The sequence below is a fragment of the Lepisma saccharinum genome, chromosome 12 (assembly GCF_977018435.1).
Source record: "Lepisma saccharinum chromosome 12, izLepSacc3.1, whole genome shotgun sequence".
In the NCBI taxonomy this organism is placed as follows: domain Eukaryota; kingdom Metazoa; phylum Arthropoda; class Insecta; order Zygentoma; family Lepismatidae; genus Lepisma; species Lepisma saccharinum.
Genome location: NC_139240.1, coordinates 64,286,062 through 64,313,534, shown reverse-complemented (window position 1 = coordinate 64,313,534; position 27,473 = coordinate 64,286,062). Strand labels below are relative to the sequence as shown.

The window sequence follows — 27,473 nt, the reverse complement described above, 5'->3', positions numbered from 1 at the left end:
TCTTTTTCATTCAATAGATGGCAGAGGTTGTATGATCATTCGAATCTATGACATGTATGTTTGTGCTGCTACGTTTTTCATACCATTTCAAGCAAGCTAAATTCAGTAATTTCTCATGTAAACAAACCTTCATTTGTTACGTCTTGCAAACATGTTGCGTAAGAATGTTGTAGAAGATTGTGCGATTGAAAAGTTGCTTTTCGATAGCGATGAAGAGGACAATGTGGATTTTGGAAGTTAGTGAAATTGAGGAATGTAATGAAAGTGAGGAAGAGGTGGCTCTGGCAGGAAAAAAATAAAAGGTCGAGGAATGGAAATGGAATGCAAAGGGTGTGTAATCAAAATTTTTAGGTGAGTTTCTATTTATGTTCCAAGTAAACTGCATATGTGCATACTTATTACTGTACTTCCACTTCAATATATAACATTTTCAAGTAAATTGCTTGGATAGCTTTCACACTATTTAACATCTTGTCTTGCTGTGCAACCTTCATGGGAGATAGCCAAATTTAAATGGTATTTCATGGCAAAAAATTTGGCATTTAAATGGTATGCGGATGGGTTAAACAAACAAAGATTATATGAACATATGAATAAGTTATCTTACTTGAGTATAATTTTGATGCATCCTCTGTTTCCTTACTACTGATGGCACAAAAGCTTTTAGAAGGTTTTCAGCTCTAATGCAGCCAATTTTATATTCATCAAAATCCTCTATTTTGATAACACAGTCGTAACAAATGTGTTTTGGTAGCCAGTCATCTTCACGAACCTGCAAAAGAAAGATTATATTATATATATATATTATATATTATATATCTGCTGATAATTGTTGTATAATCTGTGTGTTATGGGAATTTCCGGCAAGTAGTCAGAATACTTTCAAATATTTTCCCCAGCTCAGTTACAGCACTTTTCTTTAACATCCATATTATTCATCTGATGAAGAATTTTTTAAACAGATGAAACATTGTGTGCTTAAAATGTCAATATCAATGTGTCTTGATTCCTTTTCTATAAATAAATTACACAAAGTGTAAGTAATGCTTTAACAATTCTATTTCACGTAGCTTTTTCTACCTCCCGGGTTACCTTCTCTTGGGAAACCTTTTATACAATGGCTATATCTCAGGATCAGGGTTGGTCTGGGTGGATTTTTTTCCATTTTTTTTTTTCAGAAAAAGGAAAAGGCTTAGCATAACTTATAATACTAAAAATAATGAATGAAGAAAAGTCATAATGGGTTTTTTCAGGCTATAATCCTCAAATCATGCTAGAAATGGGCTTTTAACACAAATAAAAAGATTATCCATGAAACAAAGAAGAAAAAGTATCTGAATTTTTTTTTATTTATTTATTTATTTTGTTTTACTTCTCGCTTTGTGCCTCTTGGCTAATTTGCGAAGATGGGGATGAGTGATGAAACTGATGAATGGACATTCACAAACAACCAAGCCCAAGCAGGATTCAAACCCGGGACCCCAGGCATCGTAGCACAATGTGCTAACCACTCAGCCACAGGGTCTGGCAGAATTTTTTAGATAAAACGTTTGCATTGATTGATGCAGCATACTTGAACAAAACTTGTAATTTTGAAATGTGGTAGCACTTTGGTCATCAGTCACTTCCTTATGTGGAGGCACATCATAGTTTCAACTGGGATGATCCCTTGATTCAATACATTTTTGCATGTTTAAGCATTACAAGGGAGAATTGAGTACATTTTATTGAAATGTCGTTAATGTGGCATAATTAAATAAGAACACTCTTTAAATGAAAAAAATATAAATATGCTGACCAAGGCAGTAAATTTATTTTATTAAAAACATAAACTAAACGTAACGTTTCAACCGTCTAGCAAGGTCTTCATCAGACTCTGTATCAAGTACAAAAATAACCAGATACACAAAAGGGCATTATATATACACAAACTTTACTCCCTCCAGACTATTGGAAAGTTGTTAGGAACTTTCTAGCAGGTGGCTTTCACTTTCCAACTGTACTTTCACCTAAAAGGCTAAACATAATTACTTTCATATAGAATGTGAAGAGATATTCATATAGAATATCTCACGCTCTTTTTCCTTCATTTTTCTCCCTTCTCCTCTCCTCTTTCTCTCTTGTCCTTTCCACTCTTTCTAACACTTTCTTCCATTCTTTGTTTAACTTTAGTCCCCCATCCCAGTTCATTGTGTCTTCTTCACCTTTCTTCTCTATTTCCTTGGCTTCCTTCCATTTTCTCGCTAGCATTCTCTTCTCCCTTCCTATCTGCTTAGCCTCATCCCACTCTAGGTCATGTCCTGTTTCTCTCGTGTGTTTAAATATCGCATTTCTCTCTCTCTCTTAACATCATCCCTATGTTGTTTCAACCTATCTTTCAGTCTCTTTTTTGTTTCTCCTATGTACACACTCTGACATTCTTTACATTTTACTTCGTAGATAATCCCTTCCTCTTCCTATTCTCTGTTTTCCTTTTTCTTGTTTGCATTCTGTTTTGCAGATATGTGGACGATTGTTTTGGCATATGGAAGGGAACAAAGAGGCAGCTCGACATTTTTGCCAAAGAAATACAAGATGAAGAAAGAGGGATTTTATTGGAACTTGAAATAGAAGAAGAAGGCAAGTTAAGCTACTTTGATATATTGATGAAAAGGAAGAGAGGAGGAGAAATTGAAACCGCTTGGCATCAGAAGAAGTGTGCAGTAGGGGTTTTCTGCCACAAAAGAAGTGGTGTAAGTGAGGTGACAAAAAGAAATTTCATAAAGAATATGGAGGACAGAATAACGAAAATATGCACGAAGGAATGTGAAAAAGAAGGCAAAATAAATAGCCTATGGAAACAGCTGGAAAAGAATGGCTATGAGAAGCAGGATAGACTAGACATAAACAGAAGAAGGAAGAAAAGAGGAAGGGGAGAATTGGAAGAGAAAGAAAAAGAGAGAAGGTTTGGAATAAGGAGTATGGGGAAGACCACAGGTAAGATATGCAAAGTGCTTAGAAAAGCGGGCATTAAAACTTACAGGAAGGGAGGAAGAAGCATCTTAGGAATAGCGAAGAATGCAAACAAGAAAAAGGAAAACAGAGAAGAGGAAGATGAAGGGATTATCTACGAAGTAAAATGTAAAGAATGTCAGAGTGTGCACATAGGAGAAACAAAAAAGAGACTGAAAGATAGGTTGAAACAACATAGGGATGATGGATGTTAAGAGAGAGAGAGAGAAATGCGATATTTAAACACACGAGAGAAACAGGACATGACCTAGAGTGGGATGAGGCTAAGCAGATAGGAAGGGAGAAGAGAATGCTAGTGAGAAAATGGAAGGAAGCCAAGGAAATAGAGAAGAAAGGTGAAGAAGACACAATGAACTGGGATGGGGGACTGAAGTTAAACAAAGAATGGAAGAAAGTGTTAGAAAGAGTGGAAAGGACAAGAGAGAAAGAGGAGAGGAGAAGGGAGAAAAATGAAGGAAAAAGAGCGTGAGATATTCTATATGAATATCTCTTCACATTCTATATGAAAGTAATTATGTTTAGCCTTTTAGGTGAAAGTACAGTTGGAAAGTGAAAGCCACCTGCTAGAAAGTTCCTAACAACTTTCTAATAGTCTGGAGGGAGTAAAGTTTGTGTATATATAATGTCCTTTTTGTGTATCTTGTTACTTTTGTACTTGATACAGAGTCTGATGAAGACCTTGCTAGAAGGTTGAAACGTTATGTTTAGTTTATGTTTTTAATAAAATAAATTTACTGCCTTGGTCAGCATATTTATATTTTTTCATAATCATGGAAACTCTTTAAATGATTTTTCTCATTTTTCATCCTAATGGGTTGTTTGCCTATGCGGTAAAATGTTATTTACGTCTGGTTAGGAGCTATATAGCCATGCAAATCGTACATCTTCATAATTACCACAATGTGAGTTTTGTGCACGGAACTTACAGGAGCATTATCTACTTGCACTATAATTTGACAATAAAATTATCAAAATATAGTGCATGATTTTGGAGAAGCATGAGTTAGGGTGGATGGGCAGAGAGGGATAAAGTCATCTATTTAATGACCATGATAACTGCTGAAAATTTAGAATCATTTAGGTAAAATTATTTCTGCTGCAGCTAGAAAACTTGTGAACAAAATTGAACAATTTGTTTCAAGATGGTGGATGAAAAATTATTTTCCCATGTTGCAGGCTCTATGCTATGCTCTACAATGTTTTTGTCTTTCAAAACAGTCTAGAATACATTTTCAGATTATAAGGAATTAAAACTGAGTCATTTTATAGATTTCATTGGTCCGCAATTTTGCAGTAAAACTTTTAAATTATATTTCTTAGCTTAGGAGAGGAGTGGTGGTAAAATCACAAACGTTGTATTTATGATAACCGCCATAAATGCAAAGCTTTAAAGTTGCAAGATAACTTGAAGGATTTTGGTCTTGCATTGTATTTGAGAAAAATTGGTCATCATGTTTAAAAATAGTAGGCAACAGAGCAGTTTAACATGTCTTGGGAGAGCTTTAAATTATGCTCATATTTGATTAAGTTATATTTTCATAGATTTACCTCTTAACATACAAATTTTTTTTAAAAAAATATTTCGATTTTAATGTAATGTTTTTTATTACTCGGTTGAAATAATCAGTTAAGAACATTATAAATGGTTATAATAATGTTGATTGTTGACCTCAACAATGAGATACATGCATCTGAAAAGCCCCTAAAATAAAATCCCGAGTATACTCATGCTATCAATGAGTAAAATATTACCAATAGAACTTGTCAAAAAATCAAGATAAGTTATTTTAATAATCAAAATAAACACAAAATAGCACTGAAACACTACTTAGTGAACTTGAAAATAATTGTTTATATTACAGGGACTCTGTCATTAGTCCTAAAACATGTATAAGTGTACCCACTAAACGTGAAATACATTGTTTATATGTTACTGGCTGTGTGATAAGCCCTGAAACATGGATCAATGCACAAAGCTGCACTGCATTTCTCACACATGTATCTGGATTCTCTTCTAGCCTTCTTCCCTCTAGCATCACGCACACTGCTGCACATTCTTGTTGGATTTTGCTTCTTCTCAGTTGGAGGAATCATTGAAGGAAAATGGCGACCAGCTGCTTTTGGCGAAAATTCTTCTCTTTGATGATGAGCAACCACTTTCTCAATGACAGCAACACGAAAGTCAAGGTCACTCTTCCGTCCTCCATGTTTTCTGTAGAGTACGAAGGCATTCCACACAGCTAGTTCTAATATAATACTACAGGCAACATTACGGTTTTGTATATTTTAACTTTTAGTTTCTTAGATATTAAACGAGAAGACAAAAGTTTATGAAGAGAGAAGTAACATGCATTTCCTGAATTAAGCCTACTTTTTATTTCCTCTTTAATTATATTAATATTACTCCTAAGTATTTGAATTTGGAAACTGGTTCAAACGAGTTGTTATCAATAATTAGATTTTGATTATTACCTAACACTTGGTTTCGGCCTGTAAGTATATATTCAGGTTTTCTCTTTGTTAACTTCCAAACCTATCTCTTTAGCAGTTTTGAAAAATATTTTAGCATTATTCTTAATTGTATTCACATCATCCCCCCTGGGGCATCCCCGATGGCGCAGTGGTAGCGATGTCACCTTGCAATCAAGGGGTCCCAGGTTCGATACCCGGTGGAGGCACAAGTGGTTCGGATCCCACTTTAAACTGTAGGTCCAGTCTCGATTAGCCTTACTGTGCATAAAGTGGACTTAAAACACCAAATCAATCAATCAATCAACATCATCCCCCAGTAAGTCTACATCATCTCCATATGCTAACAACTGAGTCACACCATTTAATTTTAGTCCTTCTTTAGTTTCTTTTACCTTCCTAACAGCATATTCTAAGGCAAAATTAAAGAGCAATGGAGATAATGATCTCCTTGTTTTAACCCATCATGAATTGTAAATTTGTCAGACATATTAATACCCACACGAATTTTACTTTCTGTTTCACTGGTGCATATTTTTATCATACTAACAAGCTTCTTAGGTATTCCAAACTCTACTAATATATTATATAATTTATCTCTTTTGACCGAATCATATGCTTTTTTGAAATCAATGAATAGCTGATGGACATTTTGATTATATTCCCACTTTTTTTCAAGTGTCTGTCTGATGTGAAAAATTTGATCTGTAGTTGATCTGTTACGTTTAAATCCACATTGATAATCACCTATAATTTCATTAGCATATGGGGTTAGTCTTGTTAAAAGAATGTTAGATAATATTTTATATGTTGTTAAGAGTAGAGAAATTCCACGGTAATTATTGCAGTTCATTTTATCACCTTTTTTAAACACAGGAATTATTATGGATTCTTTCCACTGTTGAGGGATTTCTTCTTTATTCCATATTAAAGAAATTAATTTATGAATTTGACATATTAATGAATTTCCACCATATTTAATTAACTCAGCTGGTATTAAATCAATGCCAGGTGCTTTGTTATTCTTTAGCCTTTTAATAGCATCTTTAACTTCAGTCAAGTTAGGTTCTGGAACTAAAGGTTCTGCTGTGTGGACTTCATTTACTTTTGATTTATCTCATTCATGAACATTTAAAAGGTCATTAAAATAGTTCTTCCATCTATTTAGAATATCGCTTGGGTCAGCTAGAAAATCACCGTCTTTTTCTTTTATCAAGTTTACTTTAGGTTGCCACCCCTTTCTAAACTCATTTACACCTTTATATAAATCTCTGATATTTTTATTTTTGCTGTTTGTTTCAATTTCGTTAATTTTGCTTTTCAAGTAATCTCTTTTTTTACTTCTAAACGTGGGGTTAACTTCTCGCTTTATTCTATTATAATTGTTTAGATTTGTATCATCAGAGTTATTTAACCACCTAAGTCTAGCCTGATCTCCTATTTCTATTAGATTATGACATTCAGTATCAAACCATGGCTTACTTTTTCTCGGTTTATGGTATCCTATACTGCTGATTCTATTGCATTATGTATGTGCTCCCAATTCTTATTTATGTCTGTTCCATTTATATTTTCATCATCATTTAAATCCTGCAAAATATCAAATCTATTTGACAGTTTAATTTGGTAATCTTTCTTAATTCTTTCATCAGTAAACTTTCCTGTATCAAATTTTATAACTTTTAGATTTTGTTGCTTATGATTTATCACTGAGAGTCTTTCTCTTAATTTAGCAAGTACTAAATAATGGTCACTGGCACAGTCAGCACCTCTATGTGTATGAACGTCAATTATACTAGTATGCCTTCTCTTATCAATGAGAATATGATCTATCTGATTATGAGTTTTACCATCTGGAGAAGACCAGGTATATTTATGGATATCTCTTTATGTTTAAAAGTGGTACTTTTCACAATTAAATTCTTTGAGGTTGCAAAAGTAATCAATCTTATACCATTATCATTACTTAATTCATGAAGACTTTCTTTACCAATCGTGGGTTTAAATGTCTCTTCTTTGCTAATCTGTGCATTACAGTCACAGTTATAGTTTCTTTTTCTGGGAAGAATGGTTGTGGCACTATTCAAGTTGATTTGTTATGGTACTGTGTTGCTTGTTAATGTATTCATCATAACAACTACTCAAAATTGTGTTATGTTCATAAACGATGATGCATCCAAGTGTATATATACACAAACATATGCATTTCTCTTGTTTGTTTCATTGAATGATTGATTGAATGATTTAGTTAATTTTACTTCTTTTTTCTGCCACATTTGGTCAATCGTGAAGGTGAGAATAAATGATGATATGATGAAATTCATGAAGGGACATGCAAACAATACCCATGCCCAGGCCAGGATCCAAACCCAGGACCTCTGGCATCGTAGGCATTTCTGTTGGTAGAATAAAATGTTATTAGTCCTCACCTATAATAAGGTGCCAGTATGGAGTACCGTTGTGTATTGTCAGAAAAAGAGCACTTATTATAACACATTTTGTAACACCCTCCCCCTGGTAGTCTTGATTGTTGGGTACAACAATTTTTTTAAATAGCAATATCTTCAACAAATAGAGATAAATGGATGAATCTTTTCTTTGTTTTGAAGTATTTCTGTTTCTACATATTATAAATAAATAACATATCCAAAACCTACATTGGAACAGCAATTAAAATATAAACAATTCTTTAAAAAATGTTATCTCAAAAACACCAATCTCAAGAATTATAAAAATATTACAGGAGTTATATATCTAAGGGTACTACTACAAACCCTGAAAAGGAGAAAACACCATTTTGCTTCTCGAATTTTTAATTATTTTTTCTTAAAAAATCCATTTTCGGACAAATTTGGAACTGTGGAAATGTTACATTAATACTTATAAATTGTTTTATGCAATATATACTACGGCTATTTTTTTTTCAACCTACGATGGAGGCCTGTGAAGTGCTAGGAAGTGGGGCGTCCTGCAGCGTGATTGGCATCCCCCCTGCCAAATCCAATGCTTCAAATGAAGCTGAGCGACGGGCAGGTAGAGATATCTGCTACAATTGACTCTCCCGCCAAGTGCGAAGTGAGTGCATAGTGTGATAGGATTTCTACAGGCAGAGGGGCACAATGCAGCTGAAATTCACTGTCAAATGAGCTGTGTGCTGGAGAGGCATGCTGTCTTTGGGCATTGTCTTGCTTCATGACAATGCCCGACCACATGTTGCTGTATCAACCCAAGACCTTCTCCAATGAATCCACTGGGAAGTGTTTGATCCCCCTCACTACATCCCAGACCTGGTGCCGTGACTTCACACCTTTTCCAGGTGATGAAGAAGTGATTGGGAGGACGGTGCTTCCACACCAATGCGGAGCTTCGGCAGACCTGGCTCAACAGACAGGTGGCACATTTTTTGAAGAGGTTATTGGAAAGCTGGTTCATCGGTACGATAAATGTATGAATCATTTTGGTGATTACCTTGAAAAGTAGATTATGTGTGTACGTAACTTTTGTCAATAAACCCATTTTGCTATTCACTGTAGTTATGATTTCATGCGCTATCGGAGGTTGAAAAAAAAAATAGCCCTCGTATTATGCATCCATGCTATAAGACCCTGTTTGCTGAAGCAATTAAAAAAAAAGTTCTAATATAGCAAAGACAGTGCACCTATCATCCTAGTCCAGGATGCGAAATTTCCGGTTGCCAGGTTGCCAAAGTTTGGGGTAGGCGACTAAAATTTTGTTGTTTCAAATGTGTGTCAAACATGCCCGAACATCTCAATCCAACGTTCGTACATGGTTTTGGAAAGTGTGCCGATTGAAAACCCCACGTCCACTCAACGCCAACCCCATCTTACAAATTTATTTAATGTAGCATACTATGAAGCTTAACATGAGAAGGCATTTAAATACTTTGTAGATTGGCAGGAAAATTATGTGCGTGTGTTCTACCTAAGTATGGCAATGAAATGCAATGAGGAGACTGTATTCATTTCACATCTGAAACATTGAAGTTAGATCTAATGGAGAAAATAAAGAAAAGTACATACACCAGCCTTCTGATGGATGAATCCACAGATAGATCATCAGTCGAGTATGCAAATGTGTACGTATGTTCGATACGTGGATGCAAATTATGGTCACATCAAAGAGAACCTTTTAGGAGTAATAGAGCTCACAAACTCTACTTCTGCTGGTTACTTCACAGCCATAACTGATTATTTTCATAAGGCAATAGCTTCAAATAAATACAGAAACAAGTATTACATTGAAGGCTTTGGTACTGATGGTGCAGCAAATATGCCTTGCACATCGTTTGCAGTTAGCTGTGTAGGAGTTAAATATCGTAGAGCATTTGATTCCGTGATTAGGAATATTTTTCAGTTTTATCATGGCTCTGCTAAGGACTTCACCTCTTGAGAGAAACAGCAGAAGTTATAGGAGAAGAAATTCTAAAACTGAGAGGTATCCACACTATTAAGTGGTTAGCCAGCAAAGAAAGTTCTGTAAGAGATCTCTTGCAATCATGGGAAGCTGTTGTGACCGATCTTGAACAGGTGCCCCATAGAAAAGACAATGATGGCGCTAAAGCTAAGGGTTTGCTGAAAAGTTTGAAGCAATTTAAATTTAAGTCTGTACTTCCTTTTGGATTTTTTCAGGAAAATGAACCCTTTAAGCGTGGCACTACAAAATAAGAATATTTTGATTTCATCTCTGAAAATAAGAATTGAACACTGTATTTCAGTTTTGGCTGACCTGGAATCTAATGTTGGACCAAGCGAACAAGATTTCTTGGACCATGTATCCATTTCAGGGAAGATCAGGGATGTGCAGCTCACAAACATTCAAAATGGAAAGCAAGAGTTTCAGACTGTTAGAGGAAAATTAATTTACAATGCGAAGGTGTACATCACAGAAAAATTGCAATCTATATCAACAGATGTGATTGCATCTCTGCATGTTTTCGACACCTTGGGTTGGCCTCCCCAAAAAAAATTCTTCAGTTTGGGATAGAAGAAATAAAGAAGATCTACATATACTTGAACCTGAGCCTCTATAATGAGAAAATGGATGTTCTGTTAGCAGAGTGGACAGAATACAAACTTTTGTTTTCTTCTCTGACTTTGAATCAGATGCTGGAGAAGATTCACAGTGAGGAGTGTTCAGCAAGATTTCCAAATTTGCTCCAGATTTTGACATTTTGTGCTGTTCTACCAGTGAGCACAGCTTCATGTGAGAGAGGTTTCAGTTGTCACAACAGACTCAAGACTACTTACAGGAACTCTCTGAAAACTGAGCCACTGGATGATTTGCTCCCAGTTTCCGTAAATGGACCTCCTCTGTCAGCGTTTGACCCAGCAGCTGAGATTGATAAGTGGTTCTTCAGTAGCACAACGACAGCGCTACACAAACATTAATTCCTAAGGTATGTTCTTTTTAATAAATGCTTATTTACAAGGCTCGAAAAATTACGGTCGCCATGGCAACTAAAAATTTCAGCCTGGCGACTGTGATCTTATGCTGTAATATGTACGAAATTTTGATGATTTTAAGTACAACGTAAGTTAGCTAATAATTTCTTATTTTAAATCAACGTTGTGAACATTCCAGAGTGTCAGTAATAATTTCTTAATCTTTGTCCCCCAACACCCCATTTCCTGTTTTCTCGAATGATTTAGCGTTGTTTTGAATATCGTGATGCTCAGCTTCTCATACAGAGTGTTTCAAAAGTTGCACAACCCAAACTTTGAAAATGTATATCATGAAAACCATAAGAGGTATTTACACCGGGTTTTCCGCATTGTAAAGTCTCATCCGTTGAGATGTTTTTCAATGCTTAAAATTATCAGTTCTCTCCATACAGAAAGTTTAGATAAATTAATAACTGGCGGAAGGCAGCGTTAAAATTTTTTTGCGGAAATGCACTTTTGAATAAGAAAAATAAGTAAGAAATTATCGAAGGGTCATAATTAGATGACTGATAACTGATGCCATGTCGATCTGTCATTTGCGACTAATATTGGTCATATGCAACATTTGATGGATCTTTTATTAGCGATTTTATGGGTTGAGTGAAAAAGTGCCATTTTTGGGACATAATGGCAATGCTAGCAGGTCGAAATATTGTCAACAGATGCATGCCACATGTGCCTAAGTATTGGTTATACATTTACTTGAAAAATCATAAACCAAGATTTTGTGTCGAAATTGGACTCTTGAGAGATTCCTAGTCTGCCTCTGGTTACACTGAATTCTCTTCGCTCACTTTCGACGCTACTATGCCTAATCTTTTAATTGATTCAGCATGGCGTATTCTTTGGCGCAGCGCATGTGCGTTGCTGAAGAGTATTTTACTACTCAATTTTACACTCATGTTCAAGAGGTTTTCCACGAAAAATCCCCTGCTTCTGCTGTACCTCACAAAGCAACTGTTTCACAACCAGTCAAACCCCAACAAATGATCGCACAAATTGTTAAGAGTTGGTATTATTATTGAAGATTAGGCACACAGATGTACTACGTAGAAATTTACAGCGAAAAATGCAGGCTCGACCAGGACTCGAACCTGGGTCTCTGGCATACCGTACGATTTCTCTAACCACTGAGCTACTGAGCCGGCCTTGCCTCGCCTGACTTCTCGCTGTCGCACTTTTACCTGCATGGAATCATATCTGCCAGTGCTACCACAACGGGATCTGTTGCCTTTGAAACTCAGTAGACTTCGACTTCCTCCCAGCGTAGAGATGGTAATGCATTTTATGCTAAAATTTCTACGTAGTACATTTCCTGTGTGTGCCTGATCTTCAATAATTAAAATCTCTACGCTGGCAGGAACCAGGCAACGTCGAAGTCTACTGTATTTCAAAGGCAACAGACCCTGTTGCAATAGCACTAGCAGAGAAGATTCCACGCAAGAAAAACAGTGACAGCGATAAATCAGGCAAGGCCAGGTCAGCTCAGTAGTTAGAGCAATGGCACAGTATATCAAAGACCCGTGTTCGAGTCCTGGTCGAACCTTCATTATTCGCTGAAAATTTCTATGTTGGTATATATTGTTAAAAACCAATTCTCAGATGTTTTCAGCAAATTAACAATATTTTTTAAAAAATAATGTAATTGCTTTTATTTGGATACATGCTAACATAAGTTTATTAACCCAGTGATAGCATACATGATAAGTTTAGTGCAGAAAACCTGGTGTAACTACCTCTTACGGTTTTCATGATATACATTTTCAAAGTTTGGCTTGTGCGACTTTTGAAACACACTGTAGTATGCACAATTGCTAGTAGGTAGTTTCCTGGCGCCTAGCTTTGAAGAAAATTTTTCGAGCACTGCTTATTTATCAATATAAAATAGTGGCGACCAAAGATTTTAGTCCAGCGACCGACTTCAAACTTGAAATTTCATGCGATGTCCTAGTGCATTATAAGCACTGAACAGTTGCTGATTAGATTTAGTGTCAGCATCTAGTGTCTTGCTGATGCACCAACAGGGGACAGGGGGATCAATTGTCTTTAGAATATTATGCAACTGGATAGAACATGTGTAATAGGATTGGGTAACTGGGCTTTCTAACAGGTGACACTTCCAACTGCTGATGCTGTTGTATTTAGCTGCTGCAACTCTTCATTTTCAGACAAAGGGTTTGTCACTGCCATCTTCAGTTGCAACAGTGGTGGTTTGGATTCACACAGTCATTAGGACACGTCTCAGAAAACACATCACTTAGATCACCAACCACAATAAAGTTTGGTTTTTTGCTTGTTTCGTAACACACTTTCTTGTGCACATGACCGTAATCTGCACATTTAATTCTGTTCTGTCCCCATTGTCAAGCCATTTCTTTCTCTCAGCAGAACAGGTTCGAGAACATTTCCATTGTTCCAAATATGTCCGAAAATGGATTAAAAAAAAAAAAAACATTAAAAATTCGAGAAGCAAAATGGCATGCTCCCCTTTTATAGAATTCCTGTAATATTTTTGAGTCTGGTGTTTTTGAGATAAACAATTAAAAAACCTCCTTCATTGCATTTTTTGTGCAAAGTAAACGACCTAGGACGAGAATCCTTGTCTACAGTTATGGGATATTTCCATCGATATTTATTCAATTTACACCCAGTATTTCCGGAAGACATTTGAATCGTAGTAAGCAAGATGTAATTTGACAAATGCAAAAACATGCAATGTAAATTCTGAGGTGGGTAGTCTCAAATGTTGAACATAGCATAAAATTTGTGGTTGTATCATGAAAAATTCAACGTATATTTTAGGTCCCCAATGAAGAGCACGAAGAACATAGTATTTGTGTGTATTTCTATTCTTGTTTTAATACTACGTAATACACAGATAGGCTAATCTAATTGGGACTGCGACTGGATCTACAGTTTAAACTGGATTCTGAACCACTGCAATGAGCCACCTTGAACCCGAGTTCCGAGCCATATTTCGCTACAGATCAAGGAAAAGATGCACTTTACAGAATCGTCCGGTAAGGAGTGTATCGAAAAGTAGTTAACAACGTTTCAGGCGTTCTGGTGCATGCTCTAGGCCGCGACCATGCACAACAGCAGCTGCTCAGTTGATGTCTCAAAATGCTGGCTGCTGTGTGTTTCTTGATGTGGTGAGTACTGAATGGGGCATGTCGCGAGTGAAACCAGACGTGAAACTGGACATCGTGCACAGTTGGTGTACTGAAAAGGGCATTACATACAATCAGGTAAGGCAAACAGTATGGAGATCATCATGCAAATGTGAAATCTATCATTGAAAAATTTGGTGAACATTATACGTTTGCAGACATGCCGTGAGCAGGGCGAAAAAGGGGGCCCAGTAACCCGATATTGGACCACAAAGTGGTGAAGTTGATCGCAGCAAATCCATTGATGTCTGTTCGCGATTTGGCAAAGAAAAAGCTGGGACGACGATCGGAATGATCCAACGTGTCAAAGCCAGACACAATTTGAAAACTTATAAAAAACAAAAAGTGCCCAAACAAACGCCGGAGCAGAAGACGAGAGCCAAAACAAGGGCTCGCAAGCTGTATGACCACCTTGTGAAGATGCCAGAGCAATGCATTTCGATGGACGATGAAACCTACGTCAAAGAGGACTCGAAAACACTGCCAGGGCCACAGTATTACAACAGGCAGTACTGTGACTGTGGGTGACTTAGACAAGTATGTGGAAGTGGACAAATTCGGACATAAGGTGCTGGTGTGGCAATCTATTTGTTCTTGTGGCTTTCGTTCTCCTACATTTTATACAAAAGGAACCATTAATGCGGAAATGTACAGAAAGGAATGTCTGCAGAAACGCATACTTCCCTTGTATAAAAGGCATGTTCTCCCCCCACAGTTTTGGCCAGATTTGGCATCTGCCCACTATGCTCGATCCAAAGTACAGTGGCTCACTGAACAGAACATCAATTTTGTTGGCAAACACATCAAGCCACCCAACTGCCCATAGCTCCGTCCGATTGAACGATATTAGGGAATTGTGATATTGCTGAATTCAAGAAATACTGGTCTGCTGCATGTCGACACTGCACCACCGATACTGTGCGCAAATTGATGGGTGGGGTCAAACGAAAACTGCATTCATGTCCATAATGAATGATAACTGTATATGCTTCTGTACGTTGTATACGTTTAGTTTCATAAATACTACTCTCTCTCATTGTTGTCTTCTTTTTTTCTTTTGAGTGTGCTTGCCGTGTCCTTGTGGATAACTACTTTTCGATACACTCCTTATTGTGCAAGATATTTTTACTGAAAATTCACCACAAATCGTGAGAAATTTGCCTCTTTGCATTCAAATGTGATGGCAATTTCCCTACTTTCAATTTCAGAACAAAGAATAGTCAATATTTTTTAATATTCGTATTTCTACTTAAGATATTTGTTTAATTCTGTATTGAATTACTGGTTTAGGTTTTCTAACTTTATGGAATGTGAAAGAATGAAAAAAATCAACCTCTGAAGTGCTATGTTGTCAAATTTATAACTTCAGAATTTTGAAAATTTTCAGGGCGGACAAATAAGGTGTTGAGAAGAAAACAGTGCCGAATAACAAGCAACTTTATGCATATTTTTAAATAAATCTCAGACTGATTTAAAGTTTAAATATTTTAATTAAATAAAAAATCCAAAATAATTTTTAAAATACAATTCATGATTCTTATCTACTCTGAGCAGAATTAAGTTGAAAGAAACTCCCAAATCTTAGATTGTTAACAGGATTCACTGTTTAAAATTTTTAAACACACTTTGAGCAAAGATTCCAGGCATTCAGTATTATCCGAAAGAGAAAAGCACCCCCTTCAACATGGATATATTTTCATTTTGCAATACTGCTATTATTCTAAGTTTAAAATTTAACGGATCGCTGATTTCTAGAAAACAACAGATGATGCTTCAGTTCTATCAATTTTGTTCGTTTATATGGAATGACGAAAGAATATTAACAAATGAATTTAAAAATGTCACTTTCCCAAGAAAAAATATGCAATGTTATTTAAAATGTAACATAAGCCACCATTTCTTGCTTATATGGTTGATTACCTTTTTATGTAATAATGACAAAAATGAAAAACCTTGTTCACAATGTGCGAAAACTAAGGGTCTCACGAGAGACCTCCAATTTTAAAAATTACCACATAATTACGATTTCTTTAATTAGTTGTATATTTTGTTTCAAAAACGGGGGACATGCCTTGGAAGAGTGTGTTCCTTTTTTGTTTTTACTTGCAATTTCCGTGTATCCACTGCCCATAGGGCCAATGTCAGAGCAGAACTGATTTTCTGGAAATATATTCCTTATAAATTGTTATTTTATCCCCAACTAGTATCTACGCAACTTGGCATGGTTGTAGGAATATACCACTGATATATATATATATATATATATATATATATATATATATATATATATATATATATATATATATATATATATATATATATAATATGTGTGTGTGAGAAAGAGTTTCTAGGGGTCTTCGTTGATTTATGTTGGGTTCGAATCCTTCTCTTTCGCAGTACTTTTCCTTGACACGTAACAAAAAAGGAAACAGGTCATTTTTACCACTAATGAATATTAGAGCACATAGGGGGTTTAGAAGTAGGGCTCTAAACATTCTTGATACGGCCAAGGTGATGTGATCAGCACCATGCTCCGGCTGCCTTTACTCCCCGGTACCCATTGAAGAGAGGCTGTGTGAGCCCCAGAGCCACTTATGCAGGGAGATCGATTGAAAAACTCCACCCTGCAATTACCCACGCAAGCAATCGATCCATCTCCAGCTTGCAATCCAACTTAATAGCAACTAGAATTTAATGTTGTGATTAAAGTCACCCAACAAAGAAAAAATCTCATATTTTTCTACATTCTATTCACTTCATAAAAATCTTTCTTTTTACACCCTATTCTTTTTAAATGCCAATAGATAGTCCTACATTTTTTATTGATCAATTCATAAAATCAAAAGTTATTGATACATTTATTAAGCATTGTGCTTTAGAAATGTTACAGAACATGAAGAACAAAGCTGTAGTTTTGGACAAATTTCAAAGTGACTCTTGCAATGTTGGATATGGTACTAAACTTTGGAAACATTTACAACAGAAAATGGCGGAAGAAGGTTTGGAAAAAGAAGCAATGGCAAAAGCTTTAACTCCAGCTCACATCCTAGCAAACATTATGAATCCCTTCTTGAAGCTTTCCTGGCGGCGAATATTGAACAGGTTTTCTCGGGCAATCAGCCAGGTGGTTTCCGGAAAGGCTTCCGAGCTTTCGAGAGCTAACATCACTCTCATGAGAAATCACCTGGCTGATTGCCCGAGAAAACCTGTTCATTATGAATCCCGTGTACTTCAGGTGGACTTTTAACAGATGACGAAGTTGAGCTGGGCATGACATGGGCAAATCTTCTATACAAATGCTTCTTAAGTACAGAGTGCATCTAAACCCTTTTCTCGATATATGTATTCTGAGAGCGTCTGCAAAGTTTCAATGCTTGTCTGGTGTAAATCACAAAGTGGCAAATTAGAAAATACAATATTGATTTAGCAATCTAACTGTTCACATCATCAGCATCTTCGGCTGAGAGTTTTATCATCTTTTGGCGTAAATTCACTCAAAAATTGCGTAACCTGTTTGGGGACAGTAACGGTTGCATAACTCTTGTTCATACATAAAAGAATGAATGAACTTTGACTTCCATAGTAATAAATACCATCCAGTGTTCATCATGTGGTCTTAGTTAGATCCATCGCATTGGCTGCTCAGAACTGGGCTGTGCGAAATTTCGATATCAAGTCGATATTTTTAAAATATCAAAGCGTCGATATCAATATTTTATATGTCAATATTCGATACATAGATATCTATATTCAATATTGATATTATGAACGTATGGTGGTGTTGCATTTTTTACGTGCACGTTAAGTCAAGCATAAGGATGTTAAGATGACAAGTAATGCGCTCACCATGCGGGGACAGAACTTGGGAGGTGAATGATGAGAGATTGCCTCTGATTAACATGCAACAACCAATAAAAAGGGTAAGGCTCCTACTTGATAGAACTTGCTGGTTACCCTTGCGTACCCAAGTATAGAGATGGAATCGATATGATACGAGACAACACTTGGTAAAGACTCTGTCTCGACTTCTTGTTGATTTGATGTTTTAAGTCCAGTTTATGCACAGTAAGGTTAATTGGGACTGGACCTACAGTTTAAAGTGGAATCCAAACCACTGTGCCAAGTGCCTCCACCAGGTGTCAAACTCAGGACCCCTTGATTACAAGGCAACAACACTACCAATTCACCATCGGGGAGGCCATGTCTCTATTTGTAAATGATTGTCTCGTTCTTGGTCTCGCCTCGATATACAGCATGTGATAGCACTAACTATTTTGTAGTAAATTTTTTTCTGTTTGATGCTACAAACAGTGACAGCTCCAGAAGACAACAGAAAAAAACTTCAAATTGAAAGATTAAGATCTGTCAGTGGCGATATTATCGATATCGAAAAATAAATATCGCACAGCCCTATTGAGAAGTCCATCATTGTGAGACTGTTAGATAATAGTAACATTAGTTAATATTTAGGACTTGAGCTCAATGCTAGAACATAATCAGTATATTGAAGTTTTGGGGTAACATTATCGTATGAGGGAAACGGATTCCTTCAAATTTACAGGAGAAAGTACTTACGGAAATCATTTTCTTTAGCATTGTGGAAGTTCCTGAATGTAGATTTGATCTATTTTAATGTGAATGTGTGTTGTTTTCTGCAAAAATCTCTGTCAGACACGCTGTTTCTGCTCCCGCAATTTGCTTTCTGCACGAGAGTGCAATGTTCCGTGTGTTAAGATGATGCAACCCCGTAGCCAGTGTTTCAGCCTCGCCGTGTTTTCACTAGAGTCGTTTTCACGTTCAGAAGACACAATGGGCTCTTATGGGCAATACTTTTCTTATGGGAAATACGAGCGCGCTGTTGTGAAATTTCTGGATTTACAAATTTAGCTTAAGTAAAATCGGTACCAGCAGTTTTGCAGGAAATTTTGTAGAGAATACGATGGTGAACACAAAAAACTGGTAACTTGCTTACATAATTTTAGATAAATTAAAAACGCAAATTTTCCGTGAAAACACAATTTTTACATTGTTTTCATTCCTAACGTTGAAACATGCCATAAAATTGAAGCATTCATTATTAAAAAATTGACACTGTTTTTTAATTGTCATAGGTGATGGTGGTACTCAGAATGTATCAATACTTTAAAGCATATTCGCATTAAAAAATATTCAAATAAAGTATGTGGAGATTTTTTATAGTCGTGCAGTAGAAAATGTCGTCGCTGGCCATTTTTTGTTCTGTAATTCCAAGTAAAAACTTCCAGCGACAAAGTTGTGAAGAAAATAATGAAATTATTTTTATAACCACTCAAAGGTTCCCAGAAATATTACTTCCATGCATTTGGAGTTTCTTTTGAACCCGAACCGTGCGCGAAGTAAGGAGACGTTGTCTGGCCATCTTGAGCCGACTCACCGCAGCATTCCGGCTATCACCACCAAGTTTTCGAGTTGTTATTTTATTTCCATTCAGTAAAAATATGAACTTCATGCAGTTTGTTATAATAGAATTGAAATTACTTAAATTTAATAATTGACAATTATTTCCAATGCTGCTGTTGTGAGCAACATTAGTGCTGTCGCAAATACACGTTGTTTTCGTTTACATTACTGTCGACATTAACACTGAAATGAAGATCACCTTTCAGTTTCCAACGTACACATAAATTCATAGACACCATATTAACCTTTGAAAGGCTTTCCAACACGTGACAAAATATGGGGCTTCAAGATAGAAATATGACATGCCTTGCTTGAGTCATTCACGTCTTATCAGTTCACGTGGACCATAACTCATTTGTTTGTTTGGGTTGCAACTTAATCTAACCCATGTGCCAGGTTCCCCTTACTTGAGTGAGAGATCTGCTTTGGTCTGTTTAAACTTTTTCCCTCTCCCGAAAAAGTGTTTTCAGTTGTGTGAGCTCTCAGTGATTTTTACTTTTTTAAGTGATTTCTGAAGTGTCATATTCGTGCATTACACTCGCGTGTGTAGTGATCGCAATGGATCATAGTAAAAAGGGTAACTGTAATGTTCACAGTATAATATTAATAATTACATATAATTATCATTATATATACAAAATATGTAACACCTTCATTGTGAAGGAAGGTCATCATTTCCCGGCGACATGAGCTAGCGCTGTATTGGCAACACTGTGCGGTTTCTCCATAAGCGCCGTTGTGTCTTCTGAATGTGAAAACGACTCTAGAACATGACGTGTCGAGTATTTTTAATTTTTTTTTAACTATGCTTGCCTAACCTAACTTAACCTAACCTAACGGAAAATGGTTTTTGGGGCTAACATGAATGGTTTTTGGGGCTAACGACAATGGTTTGTGGGGCTAACGTCAATGGTTTGTGAGGCTAACGTCAACGGTTTGCGACGTATTAGCATAATTTCAAATCCGGGCACGAAAGTAGATATTTTCCGGTTGCAACACTGCATAAATCGACAAAAAACTCTCAGAACGGCCCCTAAACCAGTATGCTATCACGGTCATAATGTGTTAGAGATTCAAAACAACAAGTAACAGTAAGTACTCGTAAATCTAAGAAATAGAAATTGACATGCATTATTTTACTTTAGGAAATGTTCCACATTCAAAAATAACACGTTAGCAATGTAAAGAAGTCTGAAATATATGATTCGTAGGTGTTTCCCTCATACGATAATAGTACCGAAGTTTTTAAGGGAGTAAATGTTAAAAAAGTTATTAAAAGTTTAGTATCCCCGAAACATCTGAAATTCCTTTATTTTCATCTTTTTCACATTGGTACTTACATATTCTGCATTCCTAAGGATTCTTGAAGGTGCCATTTTGTTTTGTTTTTTTCATGCAAATAATCTCAATTTTCCACATATCGAGTAATTCTTGTGGTACTAATTTACTATCCTTCGGACACATTTATTTATTTTTACAGAAGAAACTACTTCCCGTAATTAGTTCCTGTAGCATTGTCGAACATCAGGAAGGTGTTTTGTGTGATTTGGGAATGTTTCAGAGCTGAAATTCATGTTGTTCGTTGAAAATTAATTCTCCGACGGAGATAGCGTTTGGCGCGTACATCTGTGTATACCATGAAGTTCGTACACCTTCATACACCATCACCTTCATACACCGTCGTGACGACTATCATGACGTGTCGTGATTGTGTTTTGTTGATATCCAGTGTTTCGAACTCCCTGCGTTTGCGACGAGAGTTAGAACTGTGGATCGAGGGTTTGGAGAATGACGTGTGGTGGGTGTGTTGTAAAGTTTGTGCCGGGTGTGGACAAACCATTGGCGCTAGCCCCACGAACCATTGGCGCGTGGATAGGTTAGTAGGGCCACGCAAAGGTTTCAATAGTTAAAAAGATAGCCCCACGAACCATTGGCGCTAGCCCCACGAACCATTGGCACATGGATAGGTTAGTAGGGCCACGCAAAGGTTTCAATAGTGAAAAAGATAGCCCCACGAACCATTGGCGCTAGCCCCACGAACCATTGGCGCTAGCCCCACGAACCATTGGCACGTGGATAGGTTAGTAGGGCCACGCAAAGGTTTCAATAGTGAAAAAGATAGCCCCACGAACCATTGGCGCTAGCCCCACGAACCATTGGCGCGTGGATAGGTTAGTAGGGCCACGCAAAGGTTTCAATAGTGAAAAAGATAGCCCCACGAACCATTGGCGCTAGCCCCACGAACCATTGGCGCTAGCCCCACGAACCATTGGCGCGTGGATAGGTTAGTAGGGCCATGCAAAGGTTTCAATAGTGAAAAAGATAGCCCCACGAACCATTGGCGCTAGCCCCACGAACCATTGGCGCGTGGATAGGTTAGTAGGGCCACGCAAAGGTTTCAGTAGTGAAAAAGATAGCCCCACGAACCATTGGCGCTAGCCCCACGAACCATTGGCGCGTGGATAGGTTAGTAGGGCCACGCAAAGGTTTCAGTAGTGAAAAAGATAGCCCCACGAACCATTGGCGCTAGCCCCACGAACCATTGGCGCGTGGATAGGTTAGTAGGGCCACGCAAAGGTTTCAATAGTGAAAAAGATAGCCCCACGAACCATTGGCGCTAGCCCCACGAACCATTGGCACGTGGATAGGTTAGTAGGGCCACGCAAAGGTTTCAATAGTGAAAAAGAAACCCCACGAACCATTGGCGCGTGGATAGGTTAGTAGGGCCACGCAAAGGTTTCAGTAGTGAAAAAGATAGCCCCACGAACCATTGGCGCTAGCCCCACGAACCATTGGCGCTAGCCCCACGAACCATTGGCGCGTGGATAGGTTAGTAGGGCCACGCAAAGGTTTCAATAGTGAAAAAGATAGCCCCACGAACCATTGGCGCTAGCCCCACGAACCATTGGCACGTGGATAGGTTAGTAGGGCCACGCAAAGGTTTCAATAGTGAAAAAGATAGCCCCACGAACCATTGGCGCTAGCCCCACGAACCATTGGCGCTAGCCCCACGAACCATTGGCGCTAGCCCCACGAACCATTGGCGCGTGGATAGGTTAGTAGGGCCACGCAAAGGTTTCAATAGTGAAAAAGATAGCCCCACGAACCATTGGCGCTAGCCCCACGAACCATTGGCGCTAGCCCCACAAACCATTGGCGCTAGCCCCACGAACCATTGGCGCGTGGATAGGTTAGTAGGGCCACGCAAAGGTTTCAATAGTTAAAAATTGGTTTCGAAAAAAATATTCGTAAATAGATCTGATTAAGTTTGTCGATGGGCATTTCTTGGGTTCCGAAGGTTGAAACACTGCATAACAATTGAAAATCGAGAAAAAACAAGGCCGATGCGTCATTCCTACGCGTTATTATTTACGAAGGTGTCCGCGCCATGTTGTGTGTGAGGCAAACGGAAAGGTAGGAGGAAGAGGTAGTCGTAATGTGAAAAATTGCTCTTACTTTCATCAAAACAACGTCAATACACGTTCAGGAATGTTCCGCGAAGCAGATACGTAAGTTCGAATGTCAAAAATTTGGCAAAAGAGAAGCCGGACGCGCAATTATGTGGGAAGGTGTACTCGCGATATTGTGTCTCAGGCAAGGAAAAACACCTACCAGAAAGACGTTCTGGTAATGTGAAAAATTGCAATTAATTTCATCAAAACAACGTTAATACACCTTCAGGAATGTTCCGCGAAGCAGATACGTAAGTATCAATGTCAAAAATTGACGAAACCAAAAAAATAGAGGTGTCCGAAGGATAGTAAATTTTTACCATTCTTGTTTGTTAGTTTGCTTTACATGCAATATGATGGAGAAATCTTGACTAGCGTTGTCCATGATCAGTGGTTATGCAGTGTTGTAACCTTGTTCATCGAAAAATACCTACTTTCGTGTTACTGATTTTGTATTTTTTCCAGGTTCGAAAAACCCCACGAACCATGCACGTAGCCCCACAAACCATTCATAAATAGCCCAACGAACCATGCACAGATAGCCCCACGAACTATTTACAGATAGCCTCACGAACCATTCATAAATAGCCCCACGAACCATGCACAGCAAGGTTAGGTTAGGCAAACAGTTAACATTGCCATGTTCTTGGAAAACAATGGTATGGTTGGAAACACTAACCGGGGGTTACATCATCGAACGCACGCAACATTTGATTCACGTAGTGGAAGGACATAGAGGCAACAGCTTTCGTGCATTGGAGAGACATTAATCTTCAAAAATACATGATTTACCGGCGAAATAAATTAAGTGATGGGAAAAAAAACACTTCCACGACCTTTCAAAAGTGTATGGAAAGTCAGTTCGGTAAGTACTTTCTCCTGCACAATTGAAGAAATACGTTTCGGGCATACTAAAATTTTACCCTCAAAATAAAATACAAATACTTTTACTTTTCGGAATTTGTAAAAGAAGCATAGGCCAAAGTTCCTTTTGTTTTATTGCGATTTAATCATGCTAAGAATGCATTTTACATATTTCGATGTACGTCTGTTAACACATACTGCGGAGTTTTAGCGATTTCTTAAGTTTTTGATCAATATATGCTTTCGTGGTTAGGTTAGGCAGGTTAGGTTTGGTTCCCTTAGCATTTAAATAAAAGACCCTAAATGCATTATATTAAGGTTCCGATTTACTTCTACATTCATTCCCACGCTTCTACCAAAAAAATTAAAAACACTGAATATATATACACGTTACATTATTTCAAACTGCTGGTTCAACAGGCAGGAAATACAAATGTGAGAATTCAGAAGATATTTTTGAATCTTACTTACAAAGATGGATAGAAGTGCCTCTATCTTCAGACTCAAATCTCGACGTCTGGATTCTTCGTCAAATAAATCGAGCTTTAAACGGTTATCACTCAAACAAAATCTACACAAATCATAATAATTTACAACACTGGCACTTTCTTTTCTGCTATTCATGATTTCTTTTCTGATTCGATCTAACCAAACTATCTCAAACTACATGCCCTATTCTGTGTACATGACCGTGTAAAAGGTGTACGTGTAGAGTCAATAAACTCCTTCTTTTTCTCGCGTTCGTTTCTTCGCCACACCTGTTTCATACAACACAGAATGCTGCCCACATCTTGGTAATTTATACAGCATAACTGCATTTCTTTGGGGGTCAAAGAAGCAAATTAACAGCACCCCTATTTTGTTGATGGGCAATGGACATGTCCACTCAATTTTTTTAAAAGCAATTTTAAAAACTACACCCTAAGAAAATGACCCCTGCAATTTTTCGCGTTTCTCTGCGTTCAGTTTAAGGGGAAAACCAGACTTCCAAAGTTGCGAGGCTAGCGTTGCGCTGAAAAACACGGCCCGCCATGTTAATACGTCACTACTCAGAGACAGCTCGTTTGTCGTCTGCTTCGAGCGCCCAGTTTACTGGGGGTAGCCCACGGAGAGCGCGGTTCGCGATAGGAAGTGATAGGATCAAGACCTGTAGTTAAAGCGGTCCTGAGTATACCACCGTATACCTGTTCGAACTGTCTTCATATCTTTTTCCTGTACGGGAAATTATTTGTGAATCAGTGCTAGTGTTGTGAAGTGATCTTGTGCTTGAGTATCGAATTAAATTTACGGGACCGGGAAATAGGCCCGTTATATCATGGCCGGGAATCATACTCCGGACCAGGGTTGGCATGTTTAAAACAAAAGTGTTTAAAACACTTTGTTTTAAACGTTTAAAACACACGGCTTTGTTTTTTTTACAAATGTTTTAAACGTTTAGAACAATGTGTTTTAAACATGTTTTTTTTACAAGTGATTAAAAACACATTTTGGTGGTAGATATTTTATAGTCTGTGATATTTTTTTTGTTTGGCAACCCTATTTTTCATTTAATCTTTGTCAATTAATCCTTGCTTTGCGGGTCTCACTTATCGCACAACACTTGAGCAACCTTTTGTTCTGACGTCACGGGAGAAAGCTTTTTAATTTTAAGCTAAATGCCTATGTTGTTAGGGTAGGCAGGCTAACTATGTATGCACAAGGTAGCAAAATTGTTATGCGGCAAGAAAGACCCGTTCTTTACTGTAGAAATCGAAACCTCTCAGTTCCTTGTTTCGTATCGTCCTGTAAGTTCGAGACTGGTGGAAGCTTGAAATGGAAACTAATTATCTAAATACACAATGCGTGATTTTGATCATGACTTGATTTTTTTTCTTTTGCGATACGATTCATTGGTCTGTATAACTGAATGAAGCGCAGATGCTTACTTTTGGTAACATAATTTTGTACTTTGAAAGATAAATTCATTTGGAGAATCTATTAAGACACTGCAGGTTGTTTTCTGCTATATAAACTGTTCAGGCAACAGGAAATATTTCACCGTGATTTTTTCAGGACGAGGATAGTAATTCTATAATTAGTTTCTTGAAATTTAGATGAATATAAATCCTAACCTACTTCAGTAGTGGCGGAAAAAGGGGGTTATTACCCACAACTTTTGTCCCTGCAGACACGGGCGCCGACTTGTCAAAATTATTGGGGGGGGGGCCACTGATCACTGAAATAAATTAATGAATGACTCACTCTCTCCCTTTTTTAAGTTTTAGCCTCAGTGTTCGGAATCTCATAAAAGCTAGGGGTGTGCGGGATCCCGAAAAGTCAGGACCGGGATCGGGAAAAAAATTTCCCGTTCCGATCCGGACTTCGGGAAATGATTTCCCGAATTTTCGGGATCCCGTGCAGTCGGGAAATACCGAATGCTCATTTGAAAATGTTATTTCTCGACGTTTTCTGCATAGTCAATTTCTGGAACTTGCCGTAAATGGTTAGTTTTTAATCCAGAAATCACTTAAAGTGAAAATGACGTGTATAATTCGAGATTTTCAGAGCTTAGGGAAATTTTGAACATTTCCCGACTCAGTAGGGAAATTGAAAATTTTTCCCGTCCCGTTCCCGTCCCGCACACCCTTAATAAAAGCCCATGAATTCCTCAAAAATATCATTTTTTTATTCACAGTTCGAATGCAGAATATTAATTGTCCACGGATGGATATGTCACAAGTTTCGTCAACCATAATAGCAAAATATTCCCGACTTTTATCATCTGCTACCACGGAGCGTAAAAGAGATCTCCCTAATATATCAATGATCTCGTTCTGAATGTCATGCGAGAGCCATTTGTAGCCCGAACGTCCCATCCACTACCCTAGTTCATGCACATCGTCTTTTGAAACTCTTTTTTAGTAAAAATTTTAACAATACTCATAATTACATACTTAGTATATACTAGTAATAAATCATGCGTTTTGCTGTCTCTGGTCATAGCCTCCCCAAAGTTGATGGTTTAGCGGTTTCAGCCCCCAAAGTTGATGGTCTAGAAAATTTTAAATGTGTATTAAAAGTTAAGTTCATATGGCACAATTCAGAGTAAACTTTACAAGAGAAGCAAAATAATACATTAGATCCTCTTAAGCAAAATTATTTGGGGGGATCTGCCCCCACATTGTTAATATTGGGGGGCTAGAGCCCTCCCAAGCCCCATGGAGTCGGCGACTATGCCTGCAGTAGAGGTGTGCGGGATCCCGAAAAGTCGGGACCGGGATCGGGATCCCGATCCCGACTTCCAGAAATGACTTCCCGACTTTTTGGGATCCCAAGCAGTCTGGAAATTTCGAATGGTCATTTTAAAACGTCGTCAATTCTAGACGTTCTCTGCATTGTGGTTTTGTACCGGAAGTGCAAAAACAAGCACTTAAGATGGAAATTACGGGTAGAATTCGAGATTTCAAGAGCTTTGGGAAATTTCGAACACATCCCGTCCCGAAAATTTTCCGACTTTTTCGGGAAATTGAGAATTTTCCCCGTCCCGAATGTCGGGATTTAAAGAATTTCCCAAAATATTCTGTCCCGCACACCCATTCCCTGTAGTATGGTAAACCTTATCTCCA

At 37.6% G+C, this 27,473-nt stretch overlaps 1 protein-coding gene across 1 annotated transcript in view; it reads right to left on the bottom strand.

Annotated features, from left to right (window-relative positions):
- Positions 1-24,585, bottom strand: part of LOC145996166 (uncharacterized) — an 80,011-nt gene extending 55,426 nt beyond the window's left edge. Inside the window, exons 1-2 of the mRNA XM_083132517.1 lie at positions 24,340-24,585; positions 608-772 (exon numbers count right to left, since the gene is read on the bottom strand). Coding sequence (XP_082988643.1) covers positions 608-772; positions 24,340-24,492 — 318 coding nt within the window. The 5' untranslated portion in view covers positions 24,493-24,585. The remainder of the gene's footprint in view (positions 1-607; positions 773-24,339) is intronic.
- Positions 24,586-27,473: the final 2,888 nt, after the last annotated feature.